This window comes from Danio aesculapii, chromosome 10 (genome assembly GCF_903798145.1).
Source record: "Danio aesculapii chromosome 10, fDanAes4.1, whole genome shotgun sequence".
Lineage (NCBI taxonomy): Eukaryota > Metazoa > Chordata > Actinopteri > Cypriniformes > Danionidae > Danio > Danio aesculapii.
Window position 1 is genome coordinate 42,886,337 of NC_079444.1, and position 22,348 is coordinate 42,908,684.

At 38.4% G+C, this 22,348-nt stretch overlaps 2 protein-coding genes across 2 annotated transcripts; one reads left to right on the forward strand and one right to left on the reverse strand.

Annotated features, from left to right (window-relative positions):
- Positions 1 to 879: 879 nt before the first annotated feature.
- On the reverse strand, positions 880 to 13,410 carry LOC130236509 (astacin-like metalloprotease toxin 5). The gene is made up of 10 exons (XM_056467233.1): positions 13,281 to 13,410; positions 13,120 to 13,173; positions 13,013 to 13,051; positions 12,892 to 12,938; positions 6,610 to 6,691; positions 6,381 to 6,489; positions 5,417 to 5,589; positions 4,360 to 4,441; positions 4,136 to 4,257; positions 880 to 1,288 (listed from the first exon to the last, which is right to left on the reverse strand). The coding sequence occupies exons 1-10, from the start codon at positions 13,408 to 13,410 to the stop codon at positions 1,281 to 1,283; spliced, it is 846 nt and encodes a 281-aa protein (XP_056323208.1). The 3' UTR covers positions 880 to 1,280.
- A 100-nt stretch (positions 13,411 to 13,510) lies between these two features.
- Positions 13,511 to 22,348, forward strand: zcchc9 (zinc finger, CCHC domain containing 9). The gene is made up of 6 exons (XM_056467365.1): positions 13,511 to 13,594; positions 15,245 to 15,597; positions 18,934 to 19,084; positions 21,140 to 21,232; positions 21,332 to 21,400; positions 22,051 to 22,348. The coding sequence occupies exons 2-6, from the start codon at positions 15,253 to 15,255 to the stop codon at positions 22,161 to 22,163; spliced, it is 771 nt and encodes a 256-aa protein (XP_056323340.1). The 5' UTR covers positions 13,511 to 13,594; positions 15,245 to 15,252; the 3' UTR covers positions 22,164 to 22,348.

Here is a 22,348-nt window from a genome sequence, read left to right on the forward strand (position 1 = left end):
CCCCCCCCCCCCAAAAAAATATCATTAGCTTATATGAACACACTCACGCATTACTTGTTCTTTATGACTTTCTTCTGTTGAAGATATTTTGAAGAAGGCAGAAAACCCTTAACCATTGACTCCCATAGTATTTGTTTTACCTACTATGGAAGTCAACGGTTGCAGGCTTTCATCAAAATATCTTCAAAAGAATAAAAGGAACTCATCCAGAACTACAGGAGTTAATAGTGAGAAGAAAACTTTCATTTTAGAGAGTGAAATGTCTCTAAGGAGCACTCGGCAGATATTTAAAATGTTCACATTTAAAATGCAGAGAAAGGGTCGTGCTTATTGTCTACAGGGTCTGCAGGCGCTTACTTCCCCCAAATTTGAACTTTACGGCATTAAATAAATAAATAGCGTAAAAGTTCACCAGTTCTAGTTCAAAAGTTCAAGTTGTGCACCCAGCAATTTTGTATTAATAGACATCTAACAGACCTCCAATTTAACATGGCTAAAACAAGGCTAAATTTGTCAGTGAATGTCTCAAATAGATAAGTGCTCAAACAGACTTAACATTTAGTCATTATTTTGAGTGTTTGTTGACTAAAGTCTCTTCTACTTCACTGACAGACTAAATTTAGCCTCGTTTTAGACACGATGTCTATGTTTGGATGTTTATTAGACGTCTTTAAACAACAAACAAACACGCAAGGTGAGTTTGAGACAATAAATGAGCAGAGCACACCGTAAAAAGCCCCAAAACAGTCAATTGAATGAATGCAACAAAGATATTAAAGCTATTTACAATTACTTTAATTGAGCAAAACTGACAATTACACAACTATAAAAATCAACACTCATTCCTTTCACAAAACACAAACTAAAATATTATATCAGATGATAGTAGAGACTGTGATGAGCACATACTGTATGGTGAAGTAATAAACACTGCAATCTGCCATAGAAAACACCTTAAATGAAGTGAATAGTACATATTAGTGTCTATTTTCTCCTTTTCTTCTGGAGATTTCACTACCAAGATGAAGATGCAAAGCCATAATATGAAGCGTGCAGTGACTACCACCTACTGGACAAAACCCAGAACTGGAGGACTTGTAAATTAATCCATATAAAACAAGCGAGCAGTACTTACTGACATATTCACATTAAGCCGTAAGTTGTTGTTTTTACATTTATTTGTCCATAAAATGAGCTTTGTATGTGGTTAAACAAGTTTCCGTCCAAACTGAGCAGATTAGAGGTTGGAGGAATTGTGATGTTACTTTATCCTGATGTTTTCAGTCGTCTGAAATGGAGAAAGTGGATCAATTTAGAAAGAGCAGGTTAAAAACTCGGAGACGTCATAGCCACAGAGAAACAGCTAAATTTAAAATAAAAATCAATAAACTAACTGCATAATATTGGTTTAGGACATCACGATATTGGAAAAAACAAAACATTAATTTGATTTTTCTTATATTTTCCTAACAGAATATAATTTCACCTGATAAAGTGAATTTATAATTTTACATTTAATTAGGCTGTTTTTATGCATAAAATATAATAAAACACACAAGCATTGAAAATAAAATTAAAAAAGACTGAAAAATGAAAAAATTCTTTAAGTCGTACAATATTTGGGTATACAAACTGAATCAAAATGTAAAACAAGATGATCGTCTTTGTTTATATACCACCACACACACACACGCACGGTTAATCTTTCTTATTATAATAATATTAATAATAATAATAATAATAATAAAAACAACAACAACAACAACAATTGATATTTATATAGCGCATTTCTGGACTCTCAAAGCGCTTTACACATTGGGGGGAATCTCCTCATCCACCCCCAGTGTGCAACATCCACCTGGATGACACAACGGCAGCCATATTACACCAGACCCCACACCAGCTGTTGGTGGAGAGCAGACAGAGTGACCAATTATGACATGGGGATGGTTAGGAGGCCATGATGGACAGAGGCCAGGCCAGCTGGCAAATTTTGACCAGAGGTTAAACTCCTACTCTATTTCAAAAGGACATCCGGGGATTTTTAAATGACCACAGAGAGTGTAAGGTAAGGGCCGATGAAGGGAAATTGGCCAGGACACCGGGGTTACACCCCTAGTCTTTATGAGAAGTGCCATTGGATTTTTAAAGGGCACCTAGGTTAGCCCTTTTTTCAGATTTAATATAAGGGTTTTGTGTCTCCAGAATGTTTCTGTAAAGTTTCAGCTCAAAACACCCATCAGATTTTTCATTATGCTTTTTGCAAGATTCTATTTTATAATTTTTTTACAAGGGGGTTGTTTTGTCGTACTGCGCCTTTAAGGCTAGTCCTCCCCGCCCACCGTTTCTACGTGCCTTAATCTCCTCGATCGGCTGCGTCAGACAACAGACAGTCTTAAAGGAAGCAGATCTCACGTAGCGTTTGTGAGAAATACTACAGTAAGAACTTTACCAATCAGTATTTGTTGTGCAGTTGCATCGATGAGTCACACACAATGTCGTTACAAAGTTCACGCGCACACACCGGAGCAGACACACACACAGAGCGCGTTTAGCTTTGCACTCTTTTTGCAGGCATATGTGACAGGATACAGGTTAATCTCCACTGCTGTATGATATCTGTTATGTTAATGTACAAAATAAACCTGATTTAACATCCACAAATCGGGATTGAAGCGTCTTCCTTTATAATTGTTCTGACACGCGGCTGTGCTGATGAAGTAAATTGCTATAATTCATTACACACATGCTCTGTTTTAAAACATGTTAAAGTTGTGAAACTCACTCTTGACCACATTTGATGATGATTGATGATCCTAGTGAACTGAACAGACATTTATTACCGGTTGCTTTGTGCACGTTTGGTCTTGTTTATATGATTATAGACGTGACTACCGGGACATGTTAATACATGCAGCTGTCAATCAATTAGGTGGGCGGGGGGACCGCACTCCTACGTAAAGTTGCGGTCGATCTGAAAACCGCTCCAATTGGGCCACCGTTTTTATGTTGTTAAATTTAAAAAAAAAAGCACTGGGTGTGTTTATATCACCCCAATATGACGCTCTATACACCATACATGCACATATGTCTGTCCAAACAGCTTGAAAAGTAGATTTTTCACCATTGGTGCCCTTTAATGACCACAGAGAGTCCTTGGTTTAACGACTCACCTGAAAGACAATAGAGTCCCTGTCACTATACTGGGGCATCAGGACCCACACAGACCACAGGTTGAGCGCCCCCTACTGGTTTCACTAACACCACTTCCAGCAGCAACCTAGCTTTCCCATGTGGTTTCCCATCCAGGTACTGACCGGGCGCAGCCCTACTTAGCTGCAGTGGGCAACCATGTGAGAGTTGCAGAGAGCTAGTTGCAGTCTTAACCCTTGTGTATTGTGCAAATGTACTATATGTTCATTACGGTCAGGATGAAAACCTCCACCGAATCAACCTCATTCCTTATCAAAACTGGATTTTTACTCTTTAAATGAGAAATTTCATGATGTCACTGATTTGGGGGAAGGACACAGAATATAAAAGGTAATTGTGGACTGGATGTATTTTTACCTTTTATCACAGTCTTAGACATGTGAAGGGTTAGTGCCAACATTGGCTTTGATGCATTGTTAGTTTTGTGCAGCATCAGATTAAAAAATTAAAATAAAAACCTTATTCTTAACCTTATCTTATTCATTCATTCATTTATTTATTTATTTTTCTTCAGCATAGTCCCTTATTTATCAGGGGTCACCACAGCGGAATGAACCGCCAACTATTTTGGTATATGTTTTACGCAGCGGATAACCTTCCAGCTGCAACCCAGTATCAGGAAACCCCCATACACTCATTCACACACATGCACGGCCAATTTAGTTTATTCAGTTCATCTACTGTATGGCGCATGTGTTTGGACTGTGGGGGAAACCGGAGAGCTCGAAGGAAACCCACGCCAACACGGGGAGAACATGCAAACGCCACATAGAAACACCAACTGACCCAGCCGGGACTCGAACCAGCTGTCTGTAAGGTGACACACTAAGTGCCACTGCTGATTGACTTATTAAAATAAGTAATAAGCAACCTAAAAATATGTCACTACATTTTTTACCATCTGAAAATGAGCTGAACGTACCGCAGTGGTAAAGCCTGCGGAGCCGTTCCACATCCAGGACGCTCATGTGAGTCCTCTGGCCGATCTTCACACCTTTCTTCTTGGGGATTATTGTGGGATTTCCATTACGAGAAAAACAGTCACTGAAGAAACAAAACAATCATTAATTCCCTCAATCTCACTCACACACACACACACACACACACACACACACAAGCCATTTTTGGAGAAAATCAAGCACCTACTCTCCATAATGCAAGATTGATTCCAGGTCATACTCCAGACCAAGCGTGTTCCCCTTCTTCACCTTAAAATTGGACTCTTTACCTGTTTAGATCAAAACAGGTCAATAAAGCTGATGCATCTACGCTGTGAACTTCTTCTTTGCTGCCTTAAATTATTTTAAAGGACTCCTATTTTACCCCTTTTCCAGATTTAATATAAGTCTTTTGTGTCTCCAGAATGTGTAAAGTGTCAGCTCAAAACACCCATCAGATTATTTATTAGAGCTTTCTGAATATTGGATTTGCTGCTTCGAACACAACGCAGCTGTTTTTGTGGCTTGTGCCCTAATGCTTGTTCTCCCCACCCACTGTTCCCATGTGCCTGTCAGAGTGTGCTTCAATCTCATCCTCGGCTGCGTCAGATAAACAGCACAGTGACAGACATGAAGGAAGCAGATCTCGCGGAACGTTTGAGAAATACTACAGTAAGAACTTTCCCAATGATTATTTGATGTATTTGGTGGAGATAATTCAAGCCTTTCTGCAACGATGGGACACACACAATATCATTATAAAGTACACACACACACACAGCACAACAAATGTGACAGGATACACGTTAATATCCACTGCTGTATGGATATCAGTCATGTTAATGTACAAAATAAACCTGATTTAATGTCTACAAACTGGGATTGAAGCGTCTTCTTTTATAATTGTACTGATACGCGGCTGTGCTGATGAATTACAGCTATTTTAACATCTTCAACTTCCTTTAGTACAAACGTGCACTGTTTTATAAACATGTAAACTCACTCTTGATCACATTTGTGGCCCGTTTCCACTGAGTGGTACGGTACGGTACGGTACGCTTTTATGGCTGTTTCCACTGTCAAAAGGCGTACCGAACCACTTTTACCACGTGGTTGTTCAATAGTTTCAGGACAACTTTGATGAAACGTTTTGATCCATTTTAAACGTTGACTACTGTATTCATTTATTAGTATTTTAATTCTTTGTGTGCACGGGTCTTTATAAAAAACAATGACATTTGTAATGAAATGAAATCACTGCGTACCAGGCATGATGTTATCGTACATTATGGTGATGTACTTGTCGCGGTCAGGACGCGAGTGCTCGTGGTACAGGCCGAGCGAATGCAGGATTTCGTGACAGATGTTCCCAGCGTTACACTTTGGCCCGACCAGAATTGGCTGCTCACCGCCGCTACAGCCTACAAGAGACGCACACCTGCAGGACACAATTATCCCATCTATTTTACTCTGGAAATACCAAAATAAATCAATTTAACTTGGAAATAAGATAACTCAGGAGATTTTATTCAAATGTGAGCAAACATACAGCTTCCGACCAAAAATGTACGCTCGTCACAGCTATAATGATCACAAACAATAGCAAATTAATATGGCTATGAGGACCTGCAAGGGTTAAAAGCGGTCATGCGGTTTGCAATGCTGTAAACATGGTACACAAACACCCACACAAAACAAAGGTATAAAGTTATAAAGTTCATTTAACTACAGTTTGAGTTTCTGGGATGTGAGATTCAGCTACATCTATTTAATGCAGTGTTTCTCAACCAAGTACCAGGAGGAGCAACAGCTCTGCACATTTTCCAGGTCTCCTAAACCAAACACGCCTAATTCAGACCATCAGCTCGTTAGCCGAGACTGAAAGCTAACATATATTAACATCCAGTGTTGGTAGTCCTCCAGGAAAGTGGTTGAGAAACACTGCTTTAATGAACGTAAATAAAAAGGCACAACTTGTAATATGCAACTCCCATGATTCCACAACAGCACAGTCATTGAGCTACGCATTTGTTTGTTGTGAACACGCTCCCTCTAGTGGTGAAAATTAAATAGTGCCTTGAGAAATTGTGTGAACCTGCTTTTTTATTTTGCCTAAGTGTACTAAAAATGTAGGTTTATTTTACAGCAAAGGTATAGCCTCAAAGTCTTCTATGCAACAAAAAAAGCAAAGTTACATACTGTGAATGTACCGTAAAACTTCCGACTCACATACTGTCGGGCTTAAACTGCAGATAATCCTCCTCAGTCGTACGTTGATGAAACTTGACGCAGGTCTTCTTAGAGATCATCTTTAAGGCTGCTAAAATGTACTCCTGGCCTACTGACGGCCATAAACCACAGACACGCACAGAAACAAACATTAATCCATTGATTAACTCCTTTCTTTCCATCCTAATAGTGCGCAGAGGACAGTATAGATAACATTGAGGAAACTCACGGAGACCAGAGGCAATACTGTAAGGCACTGAAACTTGTCCATTCTTCTCAGGCCACAGCTGATTCCCTGCGTTCCGGTCCCTCTAAACAAAACACAGAGCTCAGAAAAAGACCTCCCTTCATTATGCACCATTTACCACATTAAAGATTCTTATTTTTGTTTAGAAATGTAAAAATAAAACCATGTAAAAAATAAAATACATCAACGATTTCAACTTTGTGCATGCTTTGAGTAATAGTTATTATTAAGTAATGGTTATGATGAAACGACACTCCTGAAATTTCACAACTGAATTAATAGTTCAATTGAAAATCACAACTTTTAAACTCAACTTCAACTTTAAATGATAATTTCATAGTTAGGAGGAAACATTAGGAATTGTCTTACAGATGAAGTGAAAGAATCACCTACAGTAATATGCTTTTAAAAGCGTATCAAGACACACCTTTTTAAAATGGTGTACAAATCCAATAGTATGTGAAGTATGTGTATTTTATGCATGTATCAATATATGCATGTACAGTATATATATGCACCCTGCTAATTTATTAGGTACACCTTACTAATACCGGGTTGGGCACCTTTTTGCCTTCAGAACTGCCTCAATCCTCCGTGTCAGAGATTCAACAAGATACTGGAAATATTCTTCAGAGATTTTTCTCCATATTGACATGATAGCATCACACAGTTGCTGCAGATTTGTCGGCTCCACATCCATGATGCGATGTGTTCCCGTTCCACCACATCCCAAAGGTGCTCTATTGGATTGAGCTCTGGTGACTGTGGAGGCCAATTGAGTACAGTGAACTCATTGTCATGTTCAAGAAACCAGTCTGAGATGATTCCCGCTTAAAGACATGGCGTGTTATCCTGCTGGAAGTAGCCATCAGAGGATGGGTACACTGTGGTCATAAAGGGATGGACATGGTCAGCAACAATACTCAGGTAGGCTGTGGCGTTGACATGATGCTCAATTGGCACTAATGGGCCCAAAGTGTGCCAAGAAAATATCCCCCACACCATTACACCACCACCACCAGCCTGAACCGTTGATACAAGGCAGGATGGATCCATGCTTTCATGTTGTTGAGGCCAAATTCTGAGCCGACCATCTGAATGTGGCAGCAGAAATGGAGACTCATCAGACCAGGCAACGTTTCTCCAATCTTCTATTGTCCAGTTTTGGTGAGCCTGTGTGAATTGTAGCCTCAGTTTCCTGTTCTTAGCTGACAGGAGCGGCACCCGGTGTGGTCTTCTGCTGCTGTAGCCCATCCGCCTCAAGGTTGTACGTGTTGCGTGTTCAGAGATGCTCTTCTGCAGACCTCGGTTGTAACGAGTGCTTATTTGAGTTTCTGTTGCCTTTCTATCAGCTGGAACCAGTCTGGCCATTCTCCTCTGACCTCTGACATTAACAAGGCATTTGTGCCCACACAACTGCCGCTCACTGGAGATTTCCTCTTTGTCGGACCATTCTCTGTAAACCTGAGAGATGGTTGTGCATGAAAATCCCAGTAGATCAGCAGTTTCTGAAATACTCAGAGCAGCCCGTCTAGCACTAACAACCATGCCACGTTCAAAGTCACTTAAATCCCTTTTCTTCCCCATTCTGATGCTCACTTTGAACTGCAGCAGACCGCCTTGACCATGTCTACATGCATTGAGTTGCTTTGATGCATTGAGTATATATATATTATGACAGTTGAAATAAACTAAATTATAATTTTCACTTATGAGATAAAAAGCTTAAATTGACAATTATAACTTTTAAAGTCATCATTTAGAGTTATATTTTATTAATATTGCAGAATATTGACTTTATGCCACTTTTTATTTTTTATATGGCAGAAAATGTCATGCATCCTTTTCTCAGTGTCTGATGAGCCTGGTTTTAACCATAGATATGTACATTAGATATCACATACGGACCTTGAGTGTGCATCAATAGTGCCGCCATATTTGTACAGTGCTCCCAGCACAAATGTCATTCAACCGCACTAATCAAGACTAAAGCCATTCTGAAGATGCTGGACTTTAGCGCTGTGTACGGGTGTAGTAATGAGCAAACAAAGAAAACAAAGTATAAAAAGGCAGAAGATTTCATAGGTAAGATTTCGTTTTTTACATTACAAACTTTTGTGCTCCACAAGTAACTTTATTGATGATAATAAAGTCTCTCACTATACTGACCATACGCCATATTTCATACCTGACCATATTTCACGCGGCCGCCATTTTATAGAACCAAAGCGAGGATGCGGTGGGAAGAAACCCAAAAGTATAGGACCAGCACTGTAAACATTGCAGTAACATGCTGTGGACTATAAACCTCCAGCTGTTGCCGAGATTTCAAAATGCAGAAATGGTGTAAACATCACTTTAATAGCATTCAGTAAGTTTAATTTAAACAATTAAAAGCATATTAGACATTAAACAACATCACAATCTCTTTGAGTAATAAGCTCAAGTGTTCTCATAGGCTTCAGTTCATGACACTAGTTAAACACCGTGGGGATGCTTCCCAGCTTCAGCCTATGTAACCCGGTGAGTGATAAAACAATGCAGTCCTCTGTACCACACCCTCGTGTTGTCTGTAATAGTGTTGTTCCGGTACTAAAGTTTTAAAAACATCCATTTCCCGCTAACATTCAAACGCTGCTGAGCGCTCATAAACACAGCTGATTTACCATAGTATTCACCAGAGTTCATCAGTTTACCACTCTTCACCCAGTGCAAACAAACACAGATAGACGGACACTGGAGCACGAAGCAGCCGTGAAGATCAGTCGAGTTATCAAGCATATCTCTCTGCTCGTCTGTGTTTGTGCTCAGTAAACAGTGGAGGGTGAACTGATGACCTTCTCGGCCAATCACAAGCATATATGTTGAGCACGTGAACACAATGGCCAATCAGCGCTGTTTTAAGAAAGCCATCAACAGTGCTTTAAATGTTAGCGGGAAATTGATGGGTTTTTTTTTAATTCAGTATCGTGACAAGTCTAATATAGTGAATGAATCAGTTCATTAACTCGAGTTTGATGAATGGCATCTAAAACGTGTGTTTGGGAAAGAAAACATTAGCTAACTAGTGCTATTTCCCTTAACTTAGCTGAAAATGAGCTCTGATATCCCTGTTTATTTTCACCATTCATTCAGAACAGATCTTTAGGGTCACTCAGAAGGTGGTGAAATTATAAATTTGTGTTGATTTCTCTTCCCCGATAAGATATACAGCCAGGTACGTTCCTTTGCAACTCCCAACAATACCTCTGGGTTTCTTCCCACCGCAGCCTCCATTTTGCTTTTAAAAATGGCAGCCGCGTGAAATCAGTCTACAAGGCAATGTAGCACCAACTCGCACTAAATACTCGGCTTACGCTAGTTTTCTTGAATAAAATCAGCAAACAATGTAAATGAAATCTGAAAAGATGCTGTGGTGCCAGAAACTTGTGTTGTTGTCAGCTCAGAAAAGCAGCGGCTAGTTTTTGAAGTAACTTATAAGGGTGCCTGATAACATAACCACAACTCAATGTGCATACCGTCCATGATGAATGATTGAATATCATAAATGTTATTTACCATTTAGATCAGAAAGGTGGATATTAAGCACATTGAGACGCAGTGATATTGATGGTTGGATAACGGAGATTCAGTCACAAACATCCACTTCTGTCAAAAATAGGTGTATTATGGAATTGTCCTGTTATTAAAGGTTATTGGGCAAAAGTAATTACTTTTATGAGCCGTATGTTTGGACTTCAGCTACAGTTGGATGCACTATCTTTAATTGTAGGTCTCCCGGTTGGACGTTTGCCTGACAAATTCACTAATCGTTTATTTGACATTTTAGCCTTCGCTGCCAGGAAAAACATACTGATAAACTGGGTCAGGGACAAACCCCCATCCTTAAAAGGGTGGCACAATATTATCAGGGAAATGGTTCCCTTAGAATTTCTTACCCGTGTCATTCATATGTCTACTGAGGCTTTTCATCAAGTCTGGACTCCTTACTTAGATTTGAATGATGTTTCTTTAAGCTGCATTTTAAGTTATGGCATGTCATAATTGAATTTAAGTATTTTAATTCATTAATATTTTATTTTTATATGTTTTTTTTCATTGTTTATTTTTTTTCTTATTATTATTGCTATTATTGCTATTAATTTATTTATTTATTAGGCATGTATATCCGTATTCTGTTTATTTATTTATTTCCTTTAGCTTTGCATTGTTAAAATGGGCATTGTTTGTTGCTGTGTTTCAATGTGTTTTGTGATTAATAGTTAAAATGTTAATAAAAAATGCAATAAAAATAAAATAAATAAATAAAAAATGTAGGTGTAATCTTCCACTCCTCACCCTCACATTAAATCTGTATTCTTTCATTTACGTCGTATTGCCCAACTGCATCCCTTCATCAGTAGCAAGGATGCGGAGACTGTCGTCAGTCCATTTATCTCATCATGCATTGACTACTGTAATGCCCTTTTCATTGGTCTGCCTGCCAGCCTCATCCTCAGATTACAGCATATTCAAAACTCTGCAGCTAGAATACTCACTCATACCAAGCGTTCTGCTTGTATAACCCCAATCTTGCATGACATCCATTGCCTCCCAGTTGCATACCATATTAAATACAAAATTCTCCTCCTTGCATTTAGATCCTTAAATGGCCTAGCTCCTTATCTTTGCAACATGTTTGTCCCTTAAACCCCTACTAACTCTTTGCGTTTCTCTGACTCTGGCCTTCTCGCTGTCCCTCGGTACTGCCTCTCTTCAATGGGGGGGCAGATCATTTAGTGTTATTGCACCCAAACTCTGGAACGCTCTACCACGCTCACTTCATTCTGTTAATAATATCTCTGAATTTAAATCTACTTAAAACTCACTTGTCTTCTGAATGTTACACTTCTGACTTGATAAACTGACCACTTTGTTTGATCAACATGTACTCTGCTTATCTGTCTCTTGGGTGTTGTTCTGTATTTCCAGTTTGTTATATTTGACTTCTTGTATGTTTGTGTACCTAATGTTGTCTCTACTTGATTATAGTCTGTCCATACGATCTCTTTTTGTTACATTCATTGTAAAGTGTCCTTGAGCTCTGGAAAGGCGCTATATAAATAATCTATTATTATTATTAAACGAATCGCTCCCTCTGTTAGAATAAGTGAAGGGGGTGTGGGGGGGGGGGTTCAGGACATGGATTAGATCAAATTGAACGGGGAGGGAGGATAATACATTTCCATGCACACAAACACACACTCTTTGTCGGCAATGCCCATGTGGTCACTTATCCATCGATGTACTTATCCATCTAAGACTTTTACATTCTGACCACAGGGAAAACTCCCGATCATAGATGTATGCATATATGTCTATATCTCTGGCTCTGGCTGGCCAGTCCTCAACTGCACCTTGGTCCCACATTCATTTCAAAGGAGCGCTACCCTGTACTAAAATGGCGGCTCTGCTGACGCATTCCTTCCAATAGACATCAATAGCATAGGTGACGTCTAATGTAAATATCTACGAGTTTAAAGCACACACCAGAACAATCTGAAAATTATACCTGTGAAAACTTTCCTGAAAGTTCAGAAATCAATCTACTGTGGATTAAAATTGTAACATCTGGTGTATTTAGTGGAATAAATAAACAAATAAATAAATTCATTAATTAAAAATAAAATAATTAAAAATAAAATAATTATTATAATTATTATTAACTAGTATTAATAAATATTAAATATTATTATTAATAAATAATATTTATTATTTATTATATTTTATTATTATCAATAAATTATATATATATATATATATATATATATATATATATATATATATATATATATATATATAAATAAATAAATAAATAAAAATATTTAATATTTATTGATAATAAAAAATTATAAAAATAAATAATAATTATTATTTATTATTATTAATAATAATAATTATTATTATTATAAAATTGTGATATTTATTATTTATTGAAAATAAAAATAAATAAATAAATAAATAATAAACAAACAGCTACAGCATAAAATAAACTCTTAAAGTGCTTTCTTTTCCTAGTCTACTCAAAAAAGAGGAATGTTAAGAAATCAAACAGAGCCTAAAATCTCAGAACTGACCCGTGCATGAAAATAACCCCCAGTGGTTTTGTGTGCAGTATCTTGACTCATGTGCAAACCAGCCCTAGTGCTCTGTATATATTGCAGAAACAGGAACAATATTACACACAAATAAACACAATCTGAAAAAAGCATAACATGAGCTCACTGTCAGTATGATATCCTCTTCTACAATGGCATAACTTTCCTCAGAATCTGCTAAAACATTAAAACACATCAGGAGAATCTAGAATTACCGTGTTGTTGTGTTAAAAAACGAGTTGTCTTACCCAGAGATGTTTCACTTTGACGAGAATGTCTATGATAGCCTGTGGAGGAAATATTGTGTCATAAATGAAGTTAAGCTCATTAAACAATACAAACAAATCAGTTTTACCTTCATCAACCTGGACTTCAGAGGTGTTCTGTGTCTTCACAGGTCCTCCCTGAACTTATAAACACAAAAACGCCTTTATATTCATCTGAAAATGACCATTTCACTTGTAAATATAATGAATTCGTGACAACTTTTGAGTGAATATTGGAAAACTAATGCACCTTCACAAAGCCAGGCAAACAGTAAAAGCAATCCTAGCATTTTAACCACTCGATTTGTAGAAAAACGGGGAATATTACAGGAAGATGCTAGGAAAACGTGTCGTTTCAAACACGTCGTGGATTTATACATTATTTGTCCAGCTGAGGCTCTTGATTGACAATTAGTTCAACAAACTCCTCTCGTTCAGAATAGCGGAACCAAACTGCGCAGATAGTAATTTCATTCCGGAGGATTTTGTTGAAGGGACACAGAAACGATAACATGTGAGCGGTGTTTTGGTGTTGACAGCTGATATCTGAAGTCGTCTTTTACGGTGAGTGTACAAAATACACGTATTTAATTGAGTGTACATTTGTTACGAGATAAAGACGCAGATTTAGACAAACTATTAAGGTTTATAGCGCTTTATCTGCCGATACTGGATCTCGCGTTGTAAAATATGGTGATTCAGTTGCTTAATATCTTTGTGTGGATGTCGTATTGTTCATTTACTGTAGTTTAAGGTCTCTCTTATAGAGGAATCGCTATATATTACTGTAGAATTTTATTCGGTAACTCAAAATAGCATATTAAGTTGTTGTTACTCTAAAATAATAACAAATTAAAGAGTGTATGGGTGTTTCCCGGGGATGGGTTGCAGCTGGAAGGGCATCCGCTGTGTAAAATAATATAAGTTGGCGGTTCATTCGGCTGTGGTGACCCCATATTAATAAAGGGACTTAATGAATTGATATTGAATGTATAGTATATTCACTATAGTATTTAGAAGCTTTTTCATGGTAAACAAAATCATATTGGCATGGTGTGTTTATAGTAAGTTCACAAGATTACAGACCATTTATTTATTTATTTTTTGCTCTGGGTCAATCCATTAACAACATAACATTGAAAATAGATACATAGATATAGATAAACATAGATAAATAGATCACAGTATTGAAAACGTAAATAACCACCATTAAATTGCAATCTGAAGTTGCATAACAAGTTTTGATAGTTCAAAACTACAAAATAGAATTTTGGAAAAATGTTTAAAAAAGAAATAGATAAGATATAAGATATAGAAATACCCCTCGATCCAGTTATGTGCTTACTGGGAGCACTGTCCAAAGAAATGTTTAATGAAGACAAGATTTATCCTGAGGATATTATTACTGGTTGCAAAAAAAATGATAACAGTACACTGGATGGAAGAAAGTTCTCCAAAGGTGGCTCAGTGGATTCAGAGACTTAAACAGGTCTATATAATGGAAAAAATGACTGCATGTCTACAAATGAAGACTGATATTTTTTTCTGAGGAGGTGGAATAGTATTATGACATATTTAGAGGTTGCTTAACCTATCATCACTGTAATTTAATGTAACTACAATGCAACTCAATGTAACTTGATGTACAAAGAGTATCCCCAGTAAAGTAATTATGATGGCAATACCTTTTATTTATTTTTATTATTTTCTTTATATATATATATAATATATATATATATATATATATATAATATATATATATATATATATATATATATATAATATATATATATATATATATATACTACAAAACAAAATATCGCAATGTCAGATTTTTCCAATATTGTGCAGCTCTAGTCTAAGACTGCATGTGTGAGATTGCATGTCTCCGCTTGCATGTGAAAGTCTGCAGCCAGTACTATGTAGTCATCGTATAACAGCACTTTGAGAGTAAAAAAAAATACACTTAAAGGCAACACTAAATTCCAAATAATTTTAAAATCCAATCAGCTCGCAGTAGAAACAAGCCACGCCCACTGTTATCTCATTTAATATTCCGTTTCTCTAGGAGCTGCGTCACAATATAAAAAATAAATGAAATAGTCTCAGCTTCTGGTTCATGCAGACTTTAAAAAAACTCCCTTCGGGGATTTGTTGAGATATTCTGAGTTCACCAGAGAGTTTGCTCATGAATATTTTCTCTCATTCACGCAGCATTCAGAATGACGCGGTGGGCTCGAGCGAATAATGTCCATAAACACAAAGCGGCGGACGCCACACCATGGAAGCAGCTGAAGGCCAACAGTAGCGCCGGGGCAGCGGGAACCAGCAGGGGTGGCCGAAACATCCAGCAGGGGTCAGGTGTAAGAAAAAAACCCAACCCGAAGACAAAGCAGCACGACAATGAGGATGTGAACGGATTCATGGAGTATTTAAAGCAGACCGGACAGACGCTGCAGAAACGCACACCAGTGGATCTGAGAGGAGAAGTGGAGACGGCGCTGAAGAAAGACGCGCGGCGAGAGAACAGACGGATAAAGAGACAAAACACTAAGAAGAGTAATATGGTGAGGAGCTAAACGTGCTATTTTTGTTGAAAAAGCAGTGTAAATTGACACATTTTAGTCACATTGTTGTGTAAACTGTGTGAAATAAATTTGTTTTATTTTAAGTTGTGATGGCTTCTAAAAAAAAGGATAAATGTAGGGTGGCTTTTTGTCCTCGAGGAAAAGAATCAGAGATGTATAAAGTACTAGAGACCCAGACTTAAGTAAAAGCACAAGTGCTCTATCAAAAAAGTGACTTGAGTAGAAGTAAAAGTGCTCTTTAAGCACCATACTTAAGTGGAAGTACTAAAGTATTCAACAGTTTTTGTACTCAAGTATTGCAAGTAGTTTATTCTAAAATTGACTACTCAAATACTGAAAGTAAAAGTACAAGTATTGTGTAATGTAGTTATTAAAGAAAGCAGTCAAAAGACATATTGTTTTATTTTAAATATCTTTTTGGGCGACGCAGTGGCGCAGTAGGTAGTGCTGTCGCCTCACAGCAAGGTCGCTGGTTCGAGCCTCGACCGGGTAAGCTGGCATTTAGGTGTGGAGTTTGCATGTTCTCCTCGTGTTCGTGTGGATTTCCTCCGGGTGCTCTGGTTTCCCTCATAAGTCCAAACACATGCGCTATAGGGGAATTGGGTAGGCTAAATTGTCCGTAGTGTATGTGTGTGAATGAGAATGTGTGGATGTTTCCCAGCGATGGGTTGCAGCTGGAAGGGCATCCGCTGCGTAAAACATGCTGGGTAAGTTGGCGGTTCATTCCGCTGTGGCGACCCGATTAATAAAGGAACTAAGCCGAAAAGAAGGTGAATGAATGAATGATTTAATGTATGGTTTCTTCAGATATTCAACCATTTGAATATCTGAAATCTGATGGCTTCAGAAATTATTGAGAAAATGTCCGAATTAAGTTTTTAGCGATGCATATTAATAATCAGGAATTCAGTTTTGTATAATGCAGGGGCGTCGCTAGACCCAATTCACTGGGGCACGTGCCCCAGTGAAAATCTCCAGTGCCCCAGTAAATGCATTGAGATATGATTTACTTCATATGCAAGTGTATTTATTAAGAGTGGTAATTCCGAAATAAAGACGTTATTCTCTATGTGCAACTGAACCAACGCTGGTGAAAGCAATGTAATCAAAAAGCAAACTGACGCATCTCCGCGTGTGTGCAAAGAACACGCGTGCCTCTCGCACGCGCTGCTCGCGCACGCGCTGCTCTTCTGAGAATCCCGGTAGTTAACATGTGCGCCAAAAAAGCAGGCTGCTTGTTACGCGCCGCTCATGCGTTGTAAAACCAGCGTAACAGCCTTTTTTGTTTTGCAAGTGGACAAAACTAAAGTTTAAACAATATGACTGTGATCTTGCTAAGCATGCCTCCTGATAGATTTATTTGTATGAAGCAAAAAGGAGGGATGAGTCAGGGAGGTAAGACTTAACAAACCTAATTATCTGCCATGTGTCAAGTCTACAACAGATAATCTTATAACACATCTTTTTTTTATGTATTTTATTGAATTGTCTTTAGAATTTAATTTAAATAAAATTATATTTATGCAAAAGTAATTTCTTAAATGATCTCAGCATATCACTCCAGTTGTCTTAACATTGTTTTCCAATTACATTTAATATTATTTAGAAGAATTGTATAATAAGAAGAATAATTTTATTTATAATAAATATAATACACATAAAAGTATTCTTATTATTATACAATTATTCTTCAAAATGAATAATAGTGTGTGTATATATATATATATATATATATATATATATATATATATATATATATATATATATATATATATATATATATATATATATATATATATATATATATATTGGGGGGAAAGGGGGTACGTGCCCCAGTAGAGCTTTATGTCTAGCAACGCCCCTGGTATATTGTATTTACAATAGGAAACTTACTAAATATCTTGATGATATAAAAATGAGAAATGAGACTCACACAATGTACTATTGGCTATTCCTACAAATAAACCAGTGCAATATTATACTGGTTTTATGCTTCAGGGTCACAAATGCCTCTGATTGGAGTTCACACACTCGACTGTGATTGGCTGCAAAACTTGGACGCTCTTTACGTAATGTTCACTCAAATGAACAAGCTTAATGTTATTGCCAACAAACATCCCAGGATTCCCTGCACTACTTGTGATTATGGTTATCAATGAGTATTTATATGGGTGAGTGGGCTTGACAAACCACCTGTAGAAAATCACATTAGCTGCGTCCCAAATCGCATGCTTATGCACTATTCTACGCCATTTTGTAGTATAAATAGTGCGTTCACACTGAAAACTCTTAAAGTAATAAGTGCACTTTAATCACCCGGATGATGCACTCATTCAGCAGGTAAAATAAAGTGTGGAATGATGGACACTTCACGTACTCAACGACTGCAGGTTTGCTCACGTAGCGGAAAGGGGTGGAGCTATCGGGTGCACATGTTGGATAACTTTATTTATTTTGGATGGTGAAAGCAAAATTCTCCTATGAGAGTGATTATAGCGCCTCCCGATGGTGAATGCGGTTATACTCATGGCAGGTGTTATTTGATAGTTTGGTCATTTATTTCACTGATTTGGCAACCGTCAAACGTCATCAGGGAATCGGTTTAAATTTGGGATGACACTACATACATATACTGTGCTGTTGAGAGTGTGAGTGCATAAGTACATAGTGCATTAGTGTATAGTGTGCCATTTGAGACGCAGCTACTCTTTCATCTCTCTGACACTTTAAAAGACACTTTGCACCAGACACATTCTTGCAATCACTACATATAAAAAAACCCATTGTGCATTCATGAAGTGGGGTGACGCGGTGGCTCAATGGTTAGCACTGTGGCCTCACAGCAAGAAGGTCGCTGGTTCGAGTCCATCAGTTGGCATTTCTGTGTGGAGTTTGCATGTTCTCCACATGTTGGCGTGGGTTTCCTCCGGGTGCTCCGGTTTCCCCCACAGTCCAAACACCATAGGGGAATTGGGTAAACTAAATAGGCCGTAGTGTATGAGTGTGTGTATGGGTGTTTCCCAGTACTGGGTTGCAGCTGGAAGAGCATCCGCTATGTAAAACATATGTTGGATAAGTTGGCGGTTCATTCCGCTGTGGCGACCCCTGATGAATAAGGGACTAAGCTGAAGGAAAATTTATGAATTTATGAAGTGTGCCTCGCTCAGGTGAGTGGGCTTGACAAGCCACCTGTAGAAACACTCTTTTCTCTATTAAAACCGCTCCCTGAGTGCCTCCTCAATTGTAAGTCGTGTTTGGACAAAAGTGTCTGCTAAATGACTAAATGTAAATGTAAAATCTCACGTTTCCATCCAGATCTGCTTTAACTGCCGGAAGCCTGGCCACGGACTCGCCGACTGTCCAGAAGCGGATAATGATGAAGAAATGGGCCGAGGAATCTGTTATCGCTGCGGCTCTACTGAACATGAGATCCAGAGATGTCGTGCCAAAGTGGATCCTGCCATGGGTATGAGCTGAATGAGGCTAAAACAGCAGAGCTGTTGGGAAAAATCATACAGAAATCCATTCTGCAACAATTCTGGGATTTTTCAAGATAGCACTATTCTCTCTTAAATCAATTCTGAGCTTTTAAATCAATTCTGAGGCTAGTGTTTAACAGCAGACTGCGCTCTAGGCTAGTGTTTAACAGTGGATGGTGCTCTAGGCTAGTGTTTAACTGCAGATGGCGCTCTAGGCTAGTTCTTAACAGCAGATGGCGCTCTAAGCTAGTGTTTAACAGCAGACTGCGCTCTGGGGTAGTGTTTAACAGTAGATGTCCCGCTAGGCTAGTGTTTAAACAGCAGACGGTGCTCTAGGCCAGTTTTAAACAGCAGATGGCGCTCTAGGCTAGTGTTTAAACAGCAGATGGCGCTCTAGGCTAGTGTTTAACAGCAGATGGTGCCCTAGGCTAGTGTTTAACGTCAGATGGTGCTCTAGGCCAGTTTTTAACTGGAGACGGCGCTCTAGGCAAGTTTTTAACTGGAGACTGCGCTCTAGGCTAGTTTTTAAACCGCAGATGGCGCTCTAGGCTAGTGTTTAACAGCAGATGGCGCTATAGACTAGTGTTTAACAGCAGATGGCGCTCTAGGCTTGTGTTTAATGTCAGATAGTGCTCTAGGCTAGTGTTTAACAGCAGATGGCGCTCTAGGCTAGTTTTTAACAGGAGATGGCGCTCTAGGCCAGTGTTTAACAGCAGATGGCGCTCTAGACTAGTGTTTAAACAGCAGATGGCGCTCTAGGCTAGTGTTTAACGTCAGATGGTGCTCTAGGCCAGTTTTTAACTGGAGACGGCGCTAGGCTAGTTTTTAACTGGAGACTGCGCTCTAGGCTAGTTTTTAAACCGCAGATGGCGCTCTAGGCTAGTGTTTAACAGCAGATGGCGCTATAGACTAGTGTTTAACAGCTGATGGCGCTATAGACTAGTGTTTAACAGCAGATAGTGCTCTAGGCTAGTGTTTAACAGCAGACTGCGCTCTAGGCTAGTTTTTAACAGGAGATGGCGCTCTAGGCCAGTGTTTACAGGAGATGGTGCTCTAGAGTAGTGCTTAACAGCAGATGGCGCTCTAGGTTTGTGTTTAATGTCAGATGGTGCTCTAGGTTAGTTTTTAACAGGAGACGGCGCTCTAGGCTAGTTTTTAACAGGAGATGGCGCTCTAGGCTAGTTTTTAAATAGCAGATAGTGCTCTAGGCTAGTGTGTAACAGCAGATGACTCTAGGCTAGTTTTTAAACAGCAGATGGTATTTTAGGCTAGTGTTTAACAGCAAATTGCACACTAGGCCAGTTTTAAACAGCAGATGGCGCTCTAGGCTTGTGTTTAATGTCAGATGGTGCTCTAGGCTAGTTTTTAACAGGAGACGGTGCTCTAGGCTAGTTTTTTAAAAGGAGACGGTGCTCTAGGCTAGTTTTTAAACAGCAGATGGTGCTCTAGGCAGGTTTTTAACAGCAGATGTTGCTCTAGACTAGTTTTTAAACAGCTAGTGTTTAACAGCAAATGGCACACTAGGCCAGTTTTAAACAACAGATGCCGCTCTAGACTGGTGTTTAACAGCAGATGACTCTAGGCTAGTTTTTAAACAGCAGATGGCGCTCTAGGCTAGTTTTTAACAGCAGATGGCGCTCTAGACTAGTGTTTAACACCAGATGGCGCTCTAGGCTAGTGTTTAAACAGCAGACGGTGCTCTAGGCTAGTGTTTAACAGCAAAAGACTCTCTAGGCTAGTTTTTAAACAGCAGATGGCGCTCTAGGCTAGTGTTTAACACCAGATGGCGCTCTAGGCTAGTTCTTAACAGCAGATGCCGCTCTAGACTAGTGTTTAACACCAGATGGCGCTCTAGGCTAGTGTTTAAACAGCAGACGGTGCTCTAGGCTAGTGTTTAACAGCAAAAGACTCTCTAGGCTAGTTCTTAAACAGCGCTCTAAGTTAGTGTTTGGGAAATGCTGCCAAATAAAAAAATTGTATTTATGAAACACTGTTGATGTGTAAAAAATAAAACTTGCTATATAAATATTGCCGATTTCTAGGTAATTACCCATACGCCAAGTGTTTTATCTGTGGTCAGACGGGTCATCTGTCCAAAGCCTGCCCTGATAACCCTAAAGGACTATATGCTGCAGGTAAGACATCTGTATTTAACCCAATCCACCCATCCTTTAACCCTTTATATGACGACTGCATTTCTAACTATGGGTTGTACTTGTGTTTTGTTCCCGAAGGCGGCAGCTGTCGGGTTTGTGGCTCAGTGGAGCACTTTCAGAAAGACTGTCCTGAACACCAGAACTCCAGTGAGTCTCGCAGTCCTGCACTGGAATATCTGCTGCTTTTAAAAACATTCAGTTTGATTTTTATTTTTACTTTTTTAAATGTTTATCTATTATTTTATTTGATTCTTAAAAGGATAGTTCACCCAAAAATTAAAATATACTCCCCATTTACTCTCAAGTGATTTCAAACCATTGAGTTTCTTTAATCTGATGAACACTAAAAGTATATATTTTGAAGAAAGCTGTAACCATTGACTTCCTTAGTAAAAAAAACAAATACTATGGAAGTTACAGGTTTCCAGCATTCTTCAAAATATCTTCTTTTGTGTTCAAAAGAATAAATAAAAACACAAAGGTTTGAAACGAGCAAAAGGTGAATAAACAATGATAGGCTTTCATTTTGGGGTGATCTGTCCCTTTAATTCATGCATTTAATTATCTTTATTACACTTTTTTGATCATAAACTTATCCTGTTTATCTTTAAGAGTTACAGATTTTGGTGTTTATGGTTGGAGGGTGATTATCTAACATTTGTTTAGTTCTAGTTTGGGCATAAACAAAATAAATGCAGGCAGTTTTCTCCTATAGTTCTTTGATTGTCACATTTTCTCTCTCTGCATAATAAAATGTGTAAGTATAAGAAGTTAAGCATTACATAACTGTTTTTCAGCTAATTCCATCACTCTGGGCCGGCTTTCCAACAGAATCAGCGCTGACCATGAGGACGTACACGTGCCTGTCAAAAAAGTGCAACCCAAAAAAGCCAAAGTTGTGGTTTTCTGATTCAGAAACCTAGAAATGGACAATTTTTAACTGATACTACAATTAAGACTTGGTCTCTATAGTCATTGCCAATGATTCTGTTTTTCAACACATAAAACATCCTCTTGAGGAATCTGAGACTTGAACATCACACATGATTTAATCAGAATTGTATGTATTGTCATGCTAATAAAGTATTCAGGGAA

Coding starts and splice junctions, on each gene's coding strand:
- zcchc9 (XM_056467365.1), top strand. CDS start 15,253: ATGACGCGGTGGGCTCGAGCGAATAATGTCCATAAACACAAAGCGGCG. Junction 15,598..18,933: donor ACACTAAGAAGAGTAATATG/GTGAGGAGCTAA, acceptor GTTTCCATCCAG/ATCTGCTTTAACTGCCGGAA. Junction 21,233..21,331: donor TAAAGGACTATATGCTGCAG/GTAAGACATCTG, acceptor TTGTTCCCGAAG/GCGGCAGCTGTCGGGTTTGT.
- LOC130236509 (XM_056467233.1), bottom strand. CDS start 13,410: ATGTATAAATCCACGACGTGTTTGAAACGACACGTTTTCCTAGCATCT. Junction 12,939..13,012: donor TCAAAGTGAAACATCTCTGG/GTAAGACAACTC, acceptor ATGTTTTAGCAG/ATTCTGAGGAAAGTTATGCC. Junction 4,442..5,416: donor GTACGATAACATCATGCCTG/GTACGCAGTGAT, acceptor TGATCTAAACAG/GTAAAGAGTCCAATTTTAAG.